The sequence below is a fragment of the Rousettus aegyptiacus genome, unplaced genomic scaffold, assembly GCF_014176215.1.
Source record: "Rousettus aegyptiacus isolate mRouAeg1 unplaced genomic scaffold, mRouAeg1.p scaffold_m13_p_4, whole genome shotgun sequence".
NCBI classification, from domain to species: Eukaryota; Metazoa; Chordata; class Mammalia; order Chiroptera; family Pteropodidae; genus Rousettus; species Rousettus aegyptiacus.
Genome location: NW_023416307.1, coordinates 55,163,863 through 55,181,283, shown reverse-complemented (window position 1 = coordinate 55,181,283; position 17,421 = coordinate 55,163,863). Strand labels below are relative to the sequence as shown.

At 35.5% G+C, this 17,421-nt stretch overlaps 1 protein-coding gene across 1 annotated transcript; it reads right to left on the bottom strand.

Moving 5' to 3' along the window:
* Window positions 1-671: 671 nt before the first annotated feature.
* Window positions 672-17,370, bottom strand: LRRC58 (leucine rich repeat containing 58). Its single transcript, XM_016158816.2, has 4 exons — window positions 16,760-17,370; window positions 10,159-10,287; window positions 9,222-9,499; window positions 672-6,480 (listed from the first exon to the last, which is right to left on the bottom strand). Exons 1-4 carry the CDS (start codon window positions 17,236-17,238, stop codon window positions 6,275-6,277), a joined length of 1,092 nt encoding a protein of 363 aa, XP_016014302.2. The 5' UTR covers window positions 17,239-17,370; the 3' UTR covers window positions 672-6,274.
* Window positions 17,371-17,421: the final 51 nt, after the last annotated feature.

The following is a 17,421-nucleotide window of genomic DNA, read 5'->3' as shown; positions in this document are numbered from 1 at the left end:
GGTATGATGGGACATGTCCACATCTCCTATATTCCCTGCAACGTTCTGGCTTCTTATCTACAGGGTGAGACAAGCTGTTAAAGAAGAAAATTTCTTCTGATACTTGTTCTAAGGAGAACATTCCCAGCTGGGGAGGGTAAGGAATAGTTTTATCCTCAGGGAAAAAAAGAGATCAAGAGTTACATCCAACATTTTTTCTCTTGTGCCTTCAAATTTCTGAGCCTGTCTTCACCAAGACTTCCTATATACTAACCAAGGAAGTGCTGAGCTTTTTCAATCTCAGTAAATTTGAAACAGCTGTTTTGTAAAGAATGTTTCTTTCCTATCCACTGTTTACCTAAACTCATAACCAACCACAATATTCTTCCAAGTTCTGGAATCTAGAAAAATGCCAGGTTTCTAGTCACCAAAATAATAGCACCAAAGACCAATACTAAGTACTGTAATATTAATATTGCTTAGTTAGTATTATACGACTTTGTGTTAAGATTGTTTGATTCTGAATTATATGCAAGAAGTAACTGGCCTTAGTCAGCAAAACAACCTCACCGATTTTTTTATTAAAACATATGTCCATAAGTCTATTATAAAGACTGTGGAAGCAGAAGGAACTCTAATAGAAAGAGACTTGGTCTAACTCATCTTTTATCCCATGCGTCTGGCACAGATAGTAAATGTTAATATATGCTTTATTGAAAAAATTCAACAAACAGATGAGCAATGGTATAGCAAGTAATCAGGCAAATACCAGTAAGAATTTGTTTTTTTTTTTTTTAAACAAATGCTTGTCTATTAAAGCTAAAATACTGTTACTTTCCCAGAATATATAATCAGATTTAAGCAAAACATGTTTAATACAATACAGCAAAATGTTTGATATGGCAAAATTCACACAGAGGATTAGTTAATAGAAGATGATATTCTTTTGTGAGTCCTAAGGGAATAAAGGAGGTATAGAACTGAAGTGGCTTAAATATTCTCTTTTCGAGCATTTACCAATACAAGGTAATACACAAATTTGATGCAATAAATTTATCTCTTATCCTGAAAATAAAAATTTAATTAAATCATGTCGCTGAATTACATGTTACCAGTAAGCTTTAAATATCCATATACCTATACAGATATTCCTAATTCACAAGATTTCAAATACAGAAAATTTAAAAATCAGAAAAGTAATCTGACTAAAGTACATATATTTTCAATATCCTTTGTTACTTTAAAAGTCCCAAACTTTATAAAAAGTAAAAATACTGATTATTTAAAATATTCCCATTATGGTTTTGTTTCTCATGAATACAAATTGGGCTCAGAAATGTCAACCATTTTTTAGTGAAAGGGTTCTCTTTAAAATATCAGTTGTTGACAGAAGAATTAACCGGTTTAGTAATGTTTCTCTAGTACCAGCAATAGTGATGTCAATCTTATCCTGGTTTCTTCCCCTAACTGGAATTTGGAATAAAACAATTTTATGCAATTTATTCACAGCCAGCCAAAGGAAGAAAATAAATTCTGGTGAATGCAGATAGTCTCTTCAACCATGGCTTTCTGGCATGATGGTATATAAATAACTTTCATTAAACTAATACATTTTAATATTTATGAGACTGAATACTGTCTCTTATGATAAACTGAGATAGACCAATGTTACGTAAAAGTCTAGTAGCACCCAAATCAGTATTACCCTGTTCGTGTAATGTGTTGTTAATGAACTGTTATTTTCTACATCAATTATTGGCAATAATGGACCAAGAAAAGAGAAAAAAAAAGAAAATATTTACATGCAAAGATATTAAAATATACCCCTACCTTTCAACTTAGCATTACAAAGAAGCCACTCACAAAATATGCTAGGCCTCATGGCAATGTCATCTTTATATGGTGTTATTAAAGTGCAGTTGGTAGGAAACTGCTGTCATCCCTTAGTGGTAGCAGATATATTTTCTTTCTGAAATAATATAAAAGACAACATACCTTTTCACTGATTTTATTTCAGGGTACCTTATCCTTATGGTTTTGACCTTCTGATGGTATGCATGATTGGAATTCCCTCTCTGGAAGCCCTCGACTCATAGACATTAGGCCCTGTTTTAGGGGAAGGAATCCCTGAAGATCACAGTTTTTCTCCCTCAAGTCAAATGCATCCAAGGGTGACAAGGCTGTCACAAACAACTGAATTAAACAATGTAGTTACCCATGCTTTGGGTCTAGTGCAGAGGATTTAAGGCACATACTTTCTGAGCACAACTGAAGACACTGCTGCTTTTAAAAAGATCATGACTATTAACAGAAATACAAAATTGGATGCTACTAAATTCATATTAATGTTTAGAATATAATGCTTAATACAGAGACAATGAAGGTCAAAGACCCCTTTTCCATACAGAGGGAATCAGAACTATGTGTTATAGATCATTTTACCCAAAAACCTATACAAAAGCTTTTAGCTTTTACTGTTAAACACTCAGCTCACTATTAAAAGCTCACAAAATGGGAGTAATATCTATACTGCTATAATAAAATCTCTACTTTGAATAGAAGGGGGTCAGTTAGGTAAAAATTAGGTATTTCTAAATAAATGTGGAATAACTAATTTTATATACACATACTATAACTGATAAAGTTTTGTCTACAAAAGGTCTTATTATTTAGGATAATTTTTATATAAAATATTTTAAAATATCCAACTTTATTTGCAACAATTTTTTGTTTAGTATTTTTCTTTCTCACAGAATGAAAAGGTAAACATTAACCAAGGCTATACCACAAATTCCAGGTTAATGTATTATCACTTTTTCCCTTTGGAAAGTGCAAAGTTAGCTATAAGAAAATCCTGTTATTTGCTGGCCCTTCTTCATGGAGAGATGCAAACAATCCTCCAAGAGTAGACACCAAAAAAAAAATTAGTGATAAAGACTTTCAGATGGTAGTCAGTGGGCCACTGAATTTTAAAACAATTCATTACTACTTTAAAGAACTTTTCTGGCTCAGGGTTATACTTGGCGATATCTCTTCCCTTGCCTGTTTGTTGCTTTAAAAGATTTCTTTCATTTCACACTCCAGCAAAGAGCCTTTTCCTTCTCTTCTTTTAAAATTGGTGGAATTGGTCTGCAGTATTACACTGCACTAGTATAAAATGCCTTTAATTTTTATTTAAAATTCTCAAATTTGAGGTACATATTACAACATTAAATTTGGTAACTTAAAAGTTCTAAATATCAAGAACTTTAGAATAAGAGATTCATTTGACACACATATAGCAGTAAAATATGAATAGTAACTCTCAGACCTATCTCTACTACTCAAACACAGGGAATATTGAGAACCCTGACTAGTTTGTCCTTAGATCAGCCATTCTCTGGCCCATGAAAGCAAAATATCATATTAGCTTATCTTACTATTTCTTAAAATCCTAAATCTAGTTCACGACTCAGTTAAGTGACACTGAGAACTGGATTCTAGGAATAAAGATTACTAAGAATGTTCAATGAACCCATTTCAGTTTCAAATATTAGCACTGAAGAATTTACTTCAAAACACATTACTGCTTTGGTTAAGTAGTTTTATCCATACAAGTTTTGGTCACTAAAACTGCCCAATGGAGCAATATAAAAACTTATTTCATTATGAAAATTGGTGCAGATTCTATATATCTCAAAAAATACAGTCAAAGTTTATTAACTGTAGTTTAAACGTAAACATGTAACTTAACTAAAGACATAAAGACTATCATTTTAAACACAGTTAGCTTTATGATTCAGGAGTTGATTATCTGGTTTCAGAATATCAAGTCCCTTCTATCTAAACTTCTGGTTAATTTCTACAATCACCAGTTATGAAAGAGAAGGTAGGGAAAAGAAACAGGGGAAATCTTAGGAATTATTAGCAGCTCTTGTAAAATGTTAGGTTAAAGATTAAAAGCAAGATAAAATTAACAGCTATAATGTAGATTTCAGTAAAAGTCACTAAAGATAGTTGAACACGGAGCTTGGATTTCCAAATGTACATACAGAGAAACATAACAAACATTATGTCGAAAGATATTTTGTTGTATACTATAGACTACATCTACATTATATAGCAAAGGCTAGAAAATGTTTCTGGTTAGCTGTATTTACATCTGTAAAAGCTCAGTTTATCTTCTTTCTGGGAAGCTGGAAATATGGTATGTAGGCTAAATATCATATTTACATACCAACCAAATTATCTGACAAAGACTAACTCTTAGATTACCCAAGCTGTTACTCAGGTTAAGCTGAATGAATTAGGAAGTAAACTGAGGCATTTAAGCCAGAAAAATTTGGTCCTATTGAGTATTAATACATTATTTTCTATGAAAATATTTTATGTATCTAAACTAAGTCACTTATTACAAAACATTTTGGGCTTGCCACTGAGGCACTGTTTAAATCATCTTTACTGTTCATAATTTTGTAGTATGTAGCTTGCTGTGGCTCAAATGGAGAAGTAAACAAACTTTTATTACTTCCATTGTACGATATAATCACCTATGTACTACTTTGCTAGGCAGTAGAAATATACTAGATTACTTCTAGAGATATAGAAAATTTCATAGTCAAAAGGAAAAAAGATTCTAACTACATTATAACAAGGGGAAGGTATTCACTCATTAGCAGCGTTTCACAACTGCAGTCATGAAACTCTCATGGTGTTTCATGAATTAACATATAACAAACAGACAAACTCTAAACTATCCTACAGTATATTTTCTACTATAATAAAAAATAATATATGACAAAAACCTAACACATGGATATATCATTATTGTAAAACAATCTACTTTTAAAAAATGGTGTGCCTAGTCAGGATTGCTAGTAAGTCACAAGGGAGATCATCTCATGTTCCAATGCATTTCTCACCTGTATATTACTGTATAGCTAACATTTACCAACGAACCACCATGTTATTATAGGCTAATGATTTAGTGATCGTTAGTATGTGTTTTGTATTTTATTTTATAATATCAACTCATAATTGAAATATTTTTATTGCATGTTAAACTGATATTTGGTCACTTCTAAAAGCAATTAATTTGTGAAACTATTTTTCTGCTTATACTTTAAGGATATATTTAATAAATTTTTGTTATCAATACATTATTTTCAAAAAATTCCCATGGTTAAACTGGTTTTGGTGCTCTATTGTGTACAAATACAATGACTGCTGCCCTCAATTTTATTTGGCTTGTTGTAATGTTTTTCTAGTATTTCTTTAAAATGTAAAGAAAGTTAGAGTTCAGTACACATAGGCAATGGAGTCATACATAATGGTTAAAAATTTTTAAATAATTTTCCCATTCTTTTAATTCAAGATACAAAGAAGCTTTACTAGCTTACATTTCTTTCCTACCAGAAGAAATGTGACTGGTTTTTCCATCAAAAATGATTACTCTGTGTTATGAACAGACTGGTTAAGACTGGCCTCCCATTAAGTGTAAAGTGATTTGTAGGGGATTACTTAATGTTTAAACAAAAAATGAAGTTAAGCTGGCCATAAGCTCAGATATTCAAGTTTTTTACATAGTTCTGTTAAAGCATATTTTGAATTGTTCTGCATAGTATGTCAGGTTATAGGCTGCTCTGGCATCATTTCTTGAATAAACTTCTAAATCATTGCTAGGACTTAAGGCACTATAACAGTCATTGCTGGACTAAGGGTAACGATAATCACTTGGAATAAAGGAGTAGAACTAAAGAGTTTTAAAATCCCACATAAAGTTGTATCCCTTACTTTACCAGTTAGTAGGTCAGAAAGGGTTAGGTCCTACATAACCATCCGTAAGTTTATCTGAATAGCTCTGCAATATTGACATATGGGCAATACGTGAAGGGAAGGCTAATCCTATTATGGTATAGTGTTCAACCTAAACCCATGGACAACTCCAATAATAATTACAGCTTTGATCCTTTCTTTCTTCATCTCAACTGTCACAAGTTACACCACTCATGGTTTATTATAGCACTGCTCTTCAGAATGTTCTAGTCTGCTGTGTGAGTCATACGAACTTTGAGTGAAAACTGAAAACAATCAGCCAAATTTGAAACTGCCATTCAGAATGAATCATATTCAAAAAATCCAAACATGGAACTGGACTCATTCCTACTAAATGGGTAGATGAAACACAAAATCTTTTATATCACCTCTGACTCTTTCATGGACATTCAAGACGAAGATAAGGTTTCTAGCGAACTTCAAAGTGTTTTCTTTTCTAACCACCTTTGCTCAGTCTTTTCTGTATACCACCTACACTCTTTCAACCAAGAAGGACTTTTTGCATTCTGCGTGCAGCAACAATGGCTTCATCTTCCGAATCAGATTCACTCTGGGATGTAGAGCTGTGAGAGGAACTACAAGGGGAAGAGCACTCTGGCGAACACAAGTAGTGCATCAGTGGGAGGCGGTACTTTCCACAGAAGTCCACAAATTTTATTTGTCTGACACAACAGTCAAAGTAGACTCCTGCAGAGAAAAAGGAATAAGTGCAAAGTAATCATTACAAAGCAAAGAGCCACTGCTTCTTTTTCAACCATTTCACCAGCATTCTGAAGAAATGTCACATACAGTCTTCTCTTTTGTGAATCTCAAGCAGAACTAGTAAATGCTTCTATCGCTGTTTGTAAAAATATTGGAAGGTTTTAGGGATGGCAATTTGGCTGCAAAGAGCTAGCCAGATTTATCTTAAAGGGAGCTGACATTAAAAGGACACCATTTACTTAGCTTGTTTTCGCTGGGTGATTTTGTGGACAGTGGCTGATGAGAGATTACAGGATACCTAAAGCGCCCTTCCTCCATTTAAGCCACTCCTTGGTACTCCTCTATAGTCAAGAAACTTAAAAAAGTCCACAAACCTTCTTTAATTACGATCTTAAAGAATTACTTAAACACAAAATTTGCAGAAAGGTGAGTTTTGGCATTCCTGTTCTTAATTATTGGAAAGCAAAATAAAAAGAAATAAAATGTTATCTTATATTTCCACAGGCTCTAAATATACAGGTTTCAAAGCTGTTTCATTAATAAATAGTCTCACTTGATTTTCAAAAAATTATATACTGCTAGATAGACTGAAACTAGTATTCAGCTCTTTTGAGTCCTAATTTAGTACTTCTAAACTGTGGCCTTTCAGCAAAGTAAAATGTAGCTAAAGCTGAGAGGAAAGCACAGGTTGCAGTGTCTCAGGGTTCTAGTCACTCCTCAAAGATACTGCACATCTCTAACCCATGAAGGCTGTCATAATGGTTGCAGTATAATTGAAACATACAGAACTCTGGGTCCCATCACCTCTCTGAAGAGGATTCTCAACCTCTATACCTTACCCAAGTTTCCTCTGGCACAAACTACTCTGTGAGTAGCACATAAGGGGCAAAATAAAAAGATGGGGGCCAAGCAAAGGAGAAATAATGACTTCTATTTATTTTTTTCTTAATACTTCCCCATTAACTTTCTAATCTTCTGATCCTATAATAAGTTAAGTATAACTCGTAGCTTAAAAAGAAAAATTAATGGTATGTTACTTTGAACAATTTAGAAAAGTAGATAAACTAGTCAATCAATATTGATAATAAACCTCCCCAAATGTGCTGGTTTCCTGAAAATAGATAAAGTAATGAAAGAAAGATCATAGAGTTACCATGAGCTAAAATAATACAATACTATCTTGTCATTTCTAAGATCTCAGACTGTTTAAGAAAATATCTCACAAAATATAAAACTTTTGTTTCCAGTTCAGTAACTAATGAGTCTGAGGGCAAATATATCAATGGTTAAGTTTATATATTATCTCAAATTTTAAATTGATAACTTTTAATGTTTTTGTTCCTAAAATAAATAATACATCCATATATTGAAAAATTAAGAAGCCACTTCAGAGACAGAAAAGAGAATTCTTATACCAGTCCATTTCTAGAAAAAGACAGATTTAAGGGAGAGATCAGATATGGACTATTAAGCCTGATGGCTTGGTGTGAATTTTGTCTCTTGCCATTGTTAAAACGAACAAGAGAGAGGCTGAATAACTTCTAATTTGACACAGCACAGTAAACCTTATTTCTAAAAATGAGTGGCCAGAAATGGCCCAATAATGCCTTTTTTTTTTCTCTTCTAATATTCTTTCCAGGAATGTAATAATTTTCTCCCTTCATAACCTTATAACAGTTATAAGACATGATGGGACTTCCAGGGAAAATCTCACATGGCTCTGATCATCATTATATAGCATTTCCTCAGCACCTACATTTATCCCACAATAGTAAAAATCTTTCTGTACACCCATCAGATTAGATTTTTCAAATTGGATTTTATGAGGGAGGCAAAATAAAATGACCTGCTATCAGTCACCAACTCCCACCCACACCCTTGGAACTCCAGGCCCTTCCTAACCTTGCCTCGATGTATATTTTACTCTTTTCTCTCATTACTCCCCTAACTGTACCTTTAAGCCAAATTATTACTCACCCAACATTCTGCCCCATACTGTTTTGTCTGTAATTTTACTCGCTCCATCTGAAAAGTTTTTTATTCTCAATCTTACCCTATGAAATCCAAATCATACTTCAAGACTCGTCTCATCTTTTCCAGATCTAATTATGTATTCTTACCCTCTTTTGATTCCTAATAGTACACTGGACTCCTTCTTCATTCTGCCTTACACTGTAACATTTGCTTAATTTTCTTCAAATGCTCTAAAATCAAGACATTTTGAACCATGGATTTAAAAGAAAATAAAATTCCAGGGTACATTCTGGAATCTGCACACATTTGGCACACAGTCAGCCCATTCCTAAAAGTCTGGAATCATACTTTATAATGGTACCTAATACTTAGAATGGTGATTCTAAGAACATGTCCCTCAAATAAATATGAAAAGTAACCAAACATTTTAGAGCTTCTTTTCAAGCAATTAGGGCTGTTTATATTTCCTTTGTGTTTCCTCTCATTTTACTATCTCATGAGAGTTCCAAGACAGGATGAGACTTCCTGGGTATTTTCCTTGTGTATAAATCATGAAGTACTATGAAAATAGAAAGAAGAGAGGAAAAAAAAGAAATCCAGAGGGGATGAAATGTCTTACTTTCTGGTAAAAAGGTGAGGCGAACAGAGACTAACTGCCTTTCACTGAAAGAAGGCAGCTAAGGAAAACATTTGGATTATCAATTTTAAAAATAGCTAAATGAATGGGAAACAAGGACACTGAAATAACTTACCTCCACACTTTGGATTTGGGCAATTACTGGCTAAACTCAAGTATCTAAGAAGATTCCCAGGAAGATCACATGGAGTGTAAGAAATATTTCTAATTTTAATGGTCCGTGCAGCTAATTCCAGAAGAGTTGGAGGGTCATAGGTTAAATCTCTAACAAAACGAACGACCAGTGGATTTCCTCGCAAACTCAATTCTTCCAAATGAACAAGGTTGAGGATTTCCCGAGGCAAGTAGGTCAGCAAGTTATTGTGAAGACTGAGGGAACGAAGGGAATGCAACCTAGAATGAAAGCAGTCAAAAACCAATGACAATCAGCAAGATTGCTACCAAGGAAGTTAAGTGAAGAACTTGGTTTCTACATAACAATAAGCGAGTCAGATTAAGGTCAATGGAAGTAAAATAAAAAGGCGCTGAAACTAGAGTGCCAATTTGTAAATGTTATGAGGGACTTTGGCCCATCCAATCTTAAGATAGTTTAGAAAACTTAGGAGTATTTTAATGTGCTAGGTGAAAGATAAATGCTAGATTTAAAGATTTTGGGGGGGGGGGGTAGTTATCATTCAGATACCCAAAAAAGGTAACATTTTAAATGCAACAGGAATGAAGATCCTTCAGATTATCTCATTAGGATAGGAATGCTTTATATCAAATAGAAAATCAATAAAATCTCATAAAACCTAAGAAATCTGTGCCAAATGAATATTCTATTTTCAGTTACGGGAAACAAACAAATATTTTGAGGAATAAATCAGAGCATTTACAAGTAACATTAAAAATAAGCAATCCAATTTACTTCAAACCTCAGAAATGCAATTCTCATGTATCATTTACTTTGAGAATAGAATTCTTTGTTGCATATAAAACATGTGGGTGAATGCAGAACAGTAATTCCTAAGCATGTATCTCTATGTATACATAAACTGCCTGAAACTACTCACTGTGAAAGCTGAGGAGGCACACTTTGGATTTTGTTGTCACACAATACCAAGTAATTTAGAGAAGGCAGATTTGCTAATTCTGGTGGGATTTCTTTGATGAAGTTTCCTCCAAGATATAAACATTCTAAACTGCAAAGATAAATGAACAAAAACAAACAAAAAGAGAGTAAGCAAACAAAAGCTGTACAAGATACCCCCACTGTCTTTACTATAGTGAACACATTTCATCTATTTATTCAGCAAATGTTTTACTTAGTGGTAGTCTCTACAGAAATATTGCAATCTTCAGGGAGCTTTCATTGTAGGTATATAGACGAGACACACCTTATTTTTGTTAGTATTTATTTTGTTTAATCTCAGCTCTACCACTTACCAGTATAAGAACTTGGGCCAGTTAATTATCTTGTTCTGCTCCAGTTTCCTCTTCTTTAAAGTGGAATAATATTATTACATATCATGCAAAGTGCCTAGTCAACAAATATAAACTAGACACCTACCATGTGCCAGGCAGGTACTATTCTAGAGAATATAGCGGAAACAAGACCAAGTTCTTGACCTTATATATTGACACTCTAGTAAAAGAGACAGACAATAAATCAATGAATTTGTATATATTTTGTCAGGCATCTTTAAATGCTACAAAGAAAAAGAGTGGTAATCTGATGGTGATGATATTCTAGATAAGGTGGTCATAAAAGGTTTCTCATAGATGACATTTGAAAGGAGATATGAATGAAATAATTGAATACAAATCTTTGAGGTGGAAAAATGCTTGTTGTATTGTGAAAAAGCAAAACAGTTAGTGTGGGTAGATCAAGGGTGACAGAGGCAGGAGTGATAGACAGAAATATCTATTTCTCAATGATAATAGCTACTAAAATAGACTATCTGGAGCCCCCAAAACAGAAATTACCCTAGAAAAATAATTATTTTAATGAGAAGACTATCTGGGAAAAATATCGGCAAACCTGAAAGTCTCTTTAAAAGGAATTCAATAGTTAGATAACTTGCAATATAGTCTACTGAAGAAGAAAACAAAGTGAAGAAAAAGAACAGTGAATCTGAGTACAAAGTTAAATATTTGTCCTTTCTATTTGTTTAAGTCAGGAATCAAGAGAAACTAGTGCCTGGTAGTTACTACTCAACGTCATTTTCTTTCAATGCTTTGGAGTGGGAGGGAGGTATACAAACAGAAGGGATGCCAAACTTTAGTAGTTACTGTGACTTTGGCAAAGAAGGATCTGATGTTCTAAAATATAACCAAGCCCATGATTTTGAAATTATATAAATTATATTTTGCAACTGATGGGTATCATTAATCAGATTACATAACCAGCATATTAAATGTATATTTTCAGGCTTATTTATCTCTTAGAAACTCAAGTAATTTCCAAAGTTCTAGTGACTTAAAGCCTTTAAATGATTTGCGGGAATTAAAGTTCTAAAACAGACTTTTTTGTAAGGAGAAAGGAAACTATTGTTGAATTTAAAACAAAATTGTAGTATTTAAAAGATTTTGTGTTTGTCGGCATTGCAGCTCTGTTAATCAGGCCTGAAAAAAATTCTATTCTTTCAGTGCTTGAAAAATATAGAAAACAGGAAAATCATTCATAAATTTAGAGAAAAATTCTTCTTTTCCTTTCTGTTGTGTTAACAGACCAACATTAAATTTGTTTTTTGAAAAGTATCCCACTCTTCCAATTCTTAGGGATACTGAAGTAGATGTCTCTTCTCTAGCAAGGGCTAATGATGCACTGAAAAAATAAGTGAGTCCCTTCATGCTAATCAACTTTGACCACAGATACAAGTGGAAAATGTTGTGCTTCTCCACCCAAATAAAAATAACATTAAATATAACAAAAATATTCACTAGTCCTATATTACAGCTGGTTAAAGGGAGATGAAATTAAAATGAGACAAATTTGTATACAAAGATACAGAAAGTACGAGAAACAGAAAGACAAGACCCTTACATTTGTGGATAGTTTTCTTGAGACAGAATCCCCATATTGAGTCATTTTCAAATACTATCACTCACTACAGGCTTCTAAAATACATTATGTGTTCAGAAGTAGAAGCAAAAATGGAGGAATCATCTTTTGGTACTTGCCTCAAACTAAGGCAATAAAAGAAGTCAGAGGCAAGAAGTTGAGAGCCAGAGAAAAACTCAGTTATGTGACTCTAAATGGGGAAAAGTGTTTTTATTTAAACTTTATAACACCCAATTTATCATCTGGTCCAGTCACCTCTTCTGTTAGGTATCAATATATTGCATACCACTGTCAAAACATTCCAGGACATTAATATTTAGCTTTTGTTTCTATCATAATCCTCATCTTCAATTTCTAAAACCACAGCAAGCAGTGAGAGAAGGGTCATGAGCAGAAAAAGTAAAATTTGAGTGAAAGATGTGGGGAATGGTACCAAGAAATTCACTTGTGCTCAAACCTACTCTTTGGATGTCTAGCATCCTGAACGTTAAACAGCTCGGAAGCTTTCATTTCCTTAAATAAAGTCTAATACCCACTGGGTGATTAGTTATTAAGCTCTTCCTCAATTAATGTCTGAGTTAATTGAGAAGGATAAAAGAGGTCACAAGAAACAGGTAAAAAATTCTAATTACACCTACTTTTTCAACATAATAAAATAAAAACAAGTTTGTCCATATACTAGCTGATAAGATATACCTACTTGTTGAAGAATGACCTCATACTTTGATGGAAAGAATCTATATCCACAACCTCATGGTTCATACTGGGCCTAATTTATTTCATGGGAATGAAGTTAAGCATAAAAATAATATTTTCAACACCAATTTATTTGTTATACTTCAAAACTGATCCTTCAGAGACCATTTTAAAAAGATTTTGCCACCATTAAAAAGGATTAACAAAGTACAGAAAACATACATAAAGACACCCTGCTAAATCTGAGAGGTCAATTACATCAATTAAGCTAATTAATGTATTTGTTATTCCTTCCTTAAATGATAAAGCTTGGGGAGAAATGGAAACTTCACATTGATTAAATCCTCTGTAATATTTTTTAAATTGCTGTTAAAGAGGATAGAGATCTTCCTATTGTCCAAAAATACCTGATCTGGTTTTTAAAGCAACATGGTTTAGTATACAATATATATCAGGGTTACCTATAAGGTCTAGGGAATCCATGTATATTCTAAGAGAAAATAGTGTTCTTGAGCAAGTATTTTAGGATTTAAGTGACTAAATCTCCACCTCTACATTTCTGAAACTTTAATGCATTATTTTATTAGCGAGTAAGTAAGCAGCCTTCAAGGGCTGAACCACATATCACAGTTACTATCTGGCTTCAAACAAGTCACTGATACTAAATCTGTTTCCTTCTCTATAAAATGAAGAGGGTGAATCAGGCCATTGCCTAGGCTGTTTCTACTTCTAAGAGTAAATTTCTACATGACTCTCTTAGCCTACTCTCAACCAGTTTATATTTAGAATGTGGCCTAAAACTTTATTGATTCCTATCAGTAAAGAGAAATGGAGGATTCAACTGAAATGTGACATAAAAATTCCCATGCACAATCCCATCATACTTTGGAACCAAAGAAACAATGACCAAAAACAGCCTATAAAATCAGGTCAACCAGGCAACAGCTTTGACCAACTTGATCAAATATGCAACAGAAGAAAAGTCAAAAGAATTATGTTCTAGCCCTACTCCCATCACTGTGGAAAATTCATGAGTTTAAAGTCAGAGATCCCAGAGGTCAAATCCAGTTCCACCACTTACTGGCTTTGTGATCTTATGACTTAACATTTTGTAGCCTCAGTTTCTTCCTTTCATCTCATAGAGTCAATGTGAGAATTACAATACATATTTAAAGCACTTATAACAGGGCTTACTATATTGTAAGTATTCAATAAATGGGATATTTGCCTACTCTTTTTCCCATGTAATGTAACTAATAATTGCTCTGGGTTTTTCTTAGTTTATTATGAAAATTCAAATGAGAAGTTTACAATTACATAATACCAAAATTAGAAGGAACCAAGGCCTGTCAATTTTGCATCTACATTTCTCTCAAACCCTTCTTTCTTATTCTCTCTCCTGGCATCACCCTGGTATAAGTCACTATCATCTCTCATTCTAATAGAAGAGCCTCCTTTGAACAAAATCTCTTCTCAAATCTCTACTCTTTCCCTACTCCATTCTTATATAGCAAGGAGAGATGCCCTTAAAACTACATGTAACATAAAATAAAAACTTTACCAGGGCCTTCAAGATCTGACATGGCCTAGGGTCTGGTCCAAATAATGTATTTGTCATTTTCCCTCTTGGCCACTTTCTCACTAAGCTCTAGTACAATGTCCTCCTTTCAAAATTTTGGCCATCAGTCCTTCTTGCCTCTGGGCTTTCATATGTGCTGTTCCCTCTCCTAGTTAATTCTTACTCTTCCTTCAAAAGCTCATTTCAAATGTTTCTTCCTCAAGAACCAAACTAAGCTAGGTCCCTCTGTTATTTTATTTCAAGACTCTCTGTACATCTTTATAGCACTGATAAATATTAGACAATTTTAATTAGATGTCTTATTTAATGTCTCATAGTATGTCAGCTCCATTGTATCCCCAGCACTTGACACATGATAAATACTAAATAAATACCTATTGATGAGTAAATGAAACGACATCATGTCCAAATGCCTCATTGTGCAGATTAGGAGACTGTAGTCAGAACATGTTAAGTGACTTGCCTAAGGCTGGGACACCAAGAGTTCTTATTCTCAGGCCAATGTTTTCATCACTACACTTAACTCTGAGGTCCCTTCCAGCTCTAACATTCTGTTATCTCCGAAAATCAATAAAAGATATTAAAATATTTTACAGATGGAAGACACTTTTTTCCCCCACTTTGGACAATGTATTTGCTCTTGCTTTCCCATTCTCCTGCAGACCACCTATAGGGGACTTTTGCTACCCATGTGTTTCTTCCTTCCATTTAATTCAACATATATTTACTAAATAATCCAGTAGGTGAGGAAAACTTGTAAACAAGGAATTATAATCAATAGGGTAAATGCAATGGCGGGATGAATGAAGTACAGAGGAGGTACAGAATAGGTAATAAATTAGATATTGATCAGGAAGCAGGAAAGAAGGAAAACAAAGAGATGACCCTTGACATGGGTTTTGAAGGATGAAAAGGAGTTTGCCAGGTGTAGGCAAGATTTCAGGCAAAGGGAACAGGAGATGTACAAAGACAATGCATCTATTTGACACAGTTTTACACATTTTTAGTTAGTGCCCACAGCTGCCCGTAAAACGCAGGGCTCACTGAATTCTATAAATGGTACAATAGTCCCCCATTATCTGTAGTCCTGTTTTCACAGTTTCAGTTCCTGTGGTCAACTATGGTCCAAAAATATTAAATGGAAAATTCCAGAAATAAATAATTCATGTTTTAAATTGGGCATATTCAGAGTAGTGTGACGAAATCTCACGCCATCTTGCTTCGTCTTGCCTGGGTTGTGAATCGTCCCTTTGTCCAGTATGCTACCTACCCATTCATTAATCACTTGGTAGCTGGCTCCATTATTATAACAACTGTCATGGTACCACACAGCTTGTGTTCAAGTAATCTTTATTTTACTTAATAAAGGCCCCAAAGTACAAGAGTGGTGATGCTGGCAATTAAGATATGACAAAGCGAAGCCATAAAGTGGTTCCTTTAAGTGAAAAGGTGAAAGTTCTCTAAAAAGGAAAGAAAAAAATAGTATGCTGAGACTGCTAAGATCTAAGGTAAGAATCTTCTATTTGTGAAATTGTGAAAGAAAAAGACATTTGTGCCAGTTTTACTATCACATCTCAAACTGCGTAGATTTCAGCCACAGTGCTTGATAAGTGCTTAATGAGGATGAAAAATGCATTACATACGTGGGTGGAAGACATTAACATTGAAAGACCATATTCACATAACTTTTATTACAGTATACTGTTATAATTGTTCTATTTTATTATGCTATTTATTTCTTACTGTGCCTAATTTACAAATTAAACTTTATCAAAAATATTTATATATAGAAAAATACATATCATCTATAGGGTTCCATACCATCTGAGGTTTCAGTAACCACTGAGGGTCTGAAACCATAGCGCCTCCCATTCTCCATTATGGGGATCTATTGTACTACTACAGAGAGAGAATAGGGAGCAATCGACATTGTGGAAAGCAAGACTTAAATCGGAGTACCTTTACTTCTTGCTAAAAGGCACAAACTTTGATCTACGGGAGTGGAAAACCACTGAAGACTTCGGGAGCAAGGAAGTGACAATCTCAGATTTACATTTGTTTGAGAAGCTACTCAGTTCGGATCACTCCCCCAGACTCAAGAAAGAAGACAGAAAAACTGCCTCCAAAATCTGCATAGGATAAACACAACATACCGAACACTGTCACACGTTATTAGATCAGCCGAGAGGGTCAGGTAGTACTGTCAAAGAGTTAAAAGGGAGCGCCTGGAAGAAGACGCTAAGTGACAACTGAAAGTCGTAAAGACCAGGCCCGGCGCCCGGGGGCATCCGGACACAGCCCCAGGCATTCCTCTCTCTGGGAGGGACCCGCTCACCTCCGCAGGTTCTCGATCTCCGCCGGGATGCTCTGCAGCTGGTTGCCGCCCAGGCTGAGGGTCTGCAGGGCGCGCAGCTCCAGCACTGAGGCGGGCACCTCTTGGAAGCAATTCCCGCTGAGGTTGAGCACCTGAAGGCTGCGCGAGAGAGGCGACTGGGCCAGACCTTTGGGCAGCGCGCCGGGCCCGCCGAGCCGGTTGTTTTTGGCTAGCAGCGTGCGCAGGCCGCGAAGCGCCAGCAGCTCGGGCCCGAGCGCGGTCAACGCGTTTCCGCTCACGTCCAGCAGCTGGAGGTGCGGGAAGCCACTGCCCAGCGCCCGCGGCAGCGACACCAGACGGTTGTGTGGCAGCAGCAGCCGCAGCACCGCCTCCCGTGCTCCGCGTCGCTCCTCGCCCCGCGACTCCAGCTCCGACTCCAGCGTCTCGGGGGACATGCTGAGACGCGACAAGTTCAGTTCGGCCTCCCCGGCCTCCTCCATCCCGGCCGCCGCAGGCCGCGCGGCCCCGGAGTCGGGAGATGGCCGCGCGACCCACAGGCCGGAGGAGCCGCAGCGCCCCGGAACCTGAACCGAGGGCTGCGTAGGAAGCGGCGGGGGCGGGCGCTAACCTTGCGCGCTCCCGCCGAGTCACGCGACGCGAGGCGGCGGGTGCGCGCGCCGCTC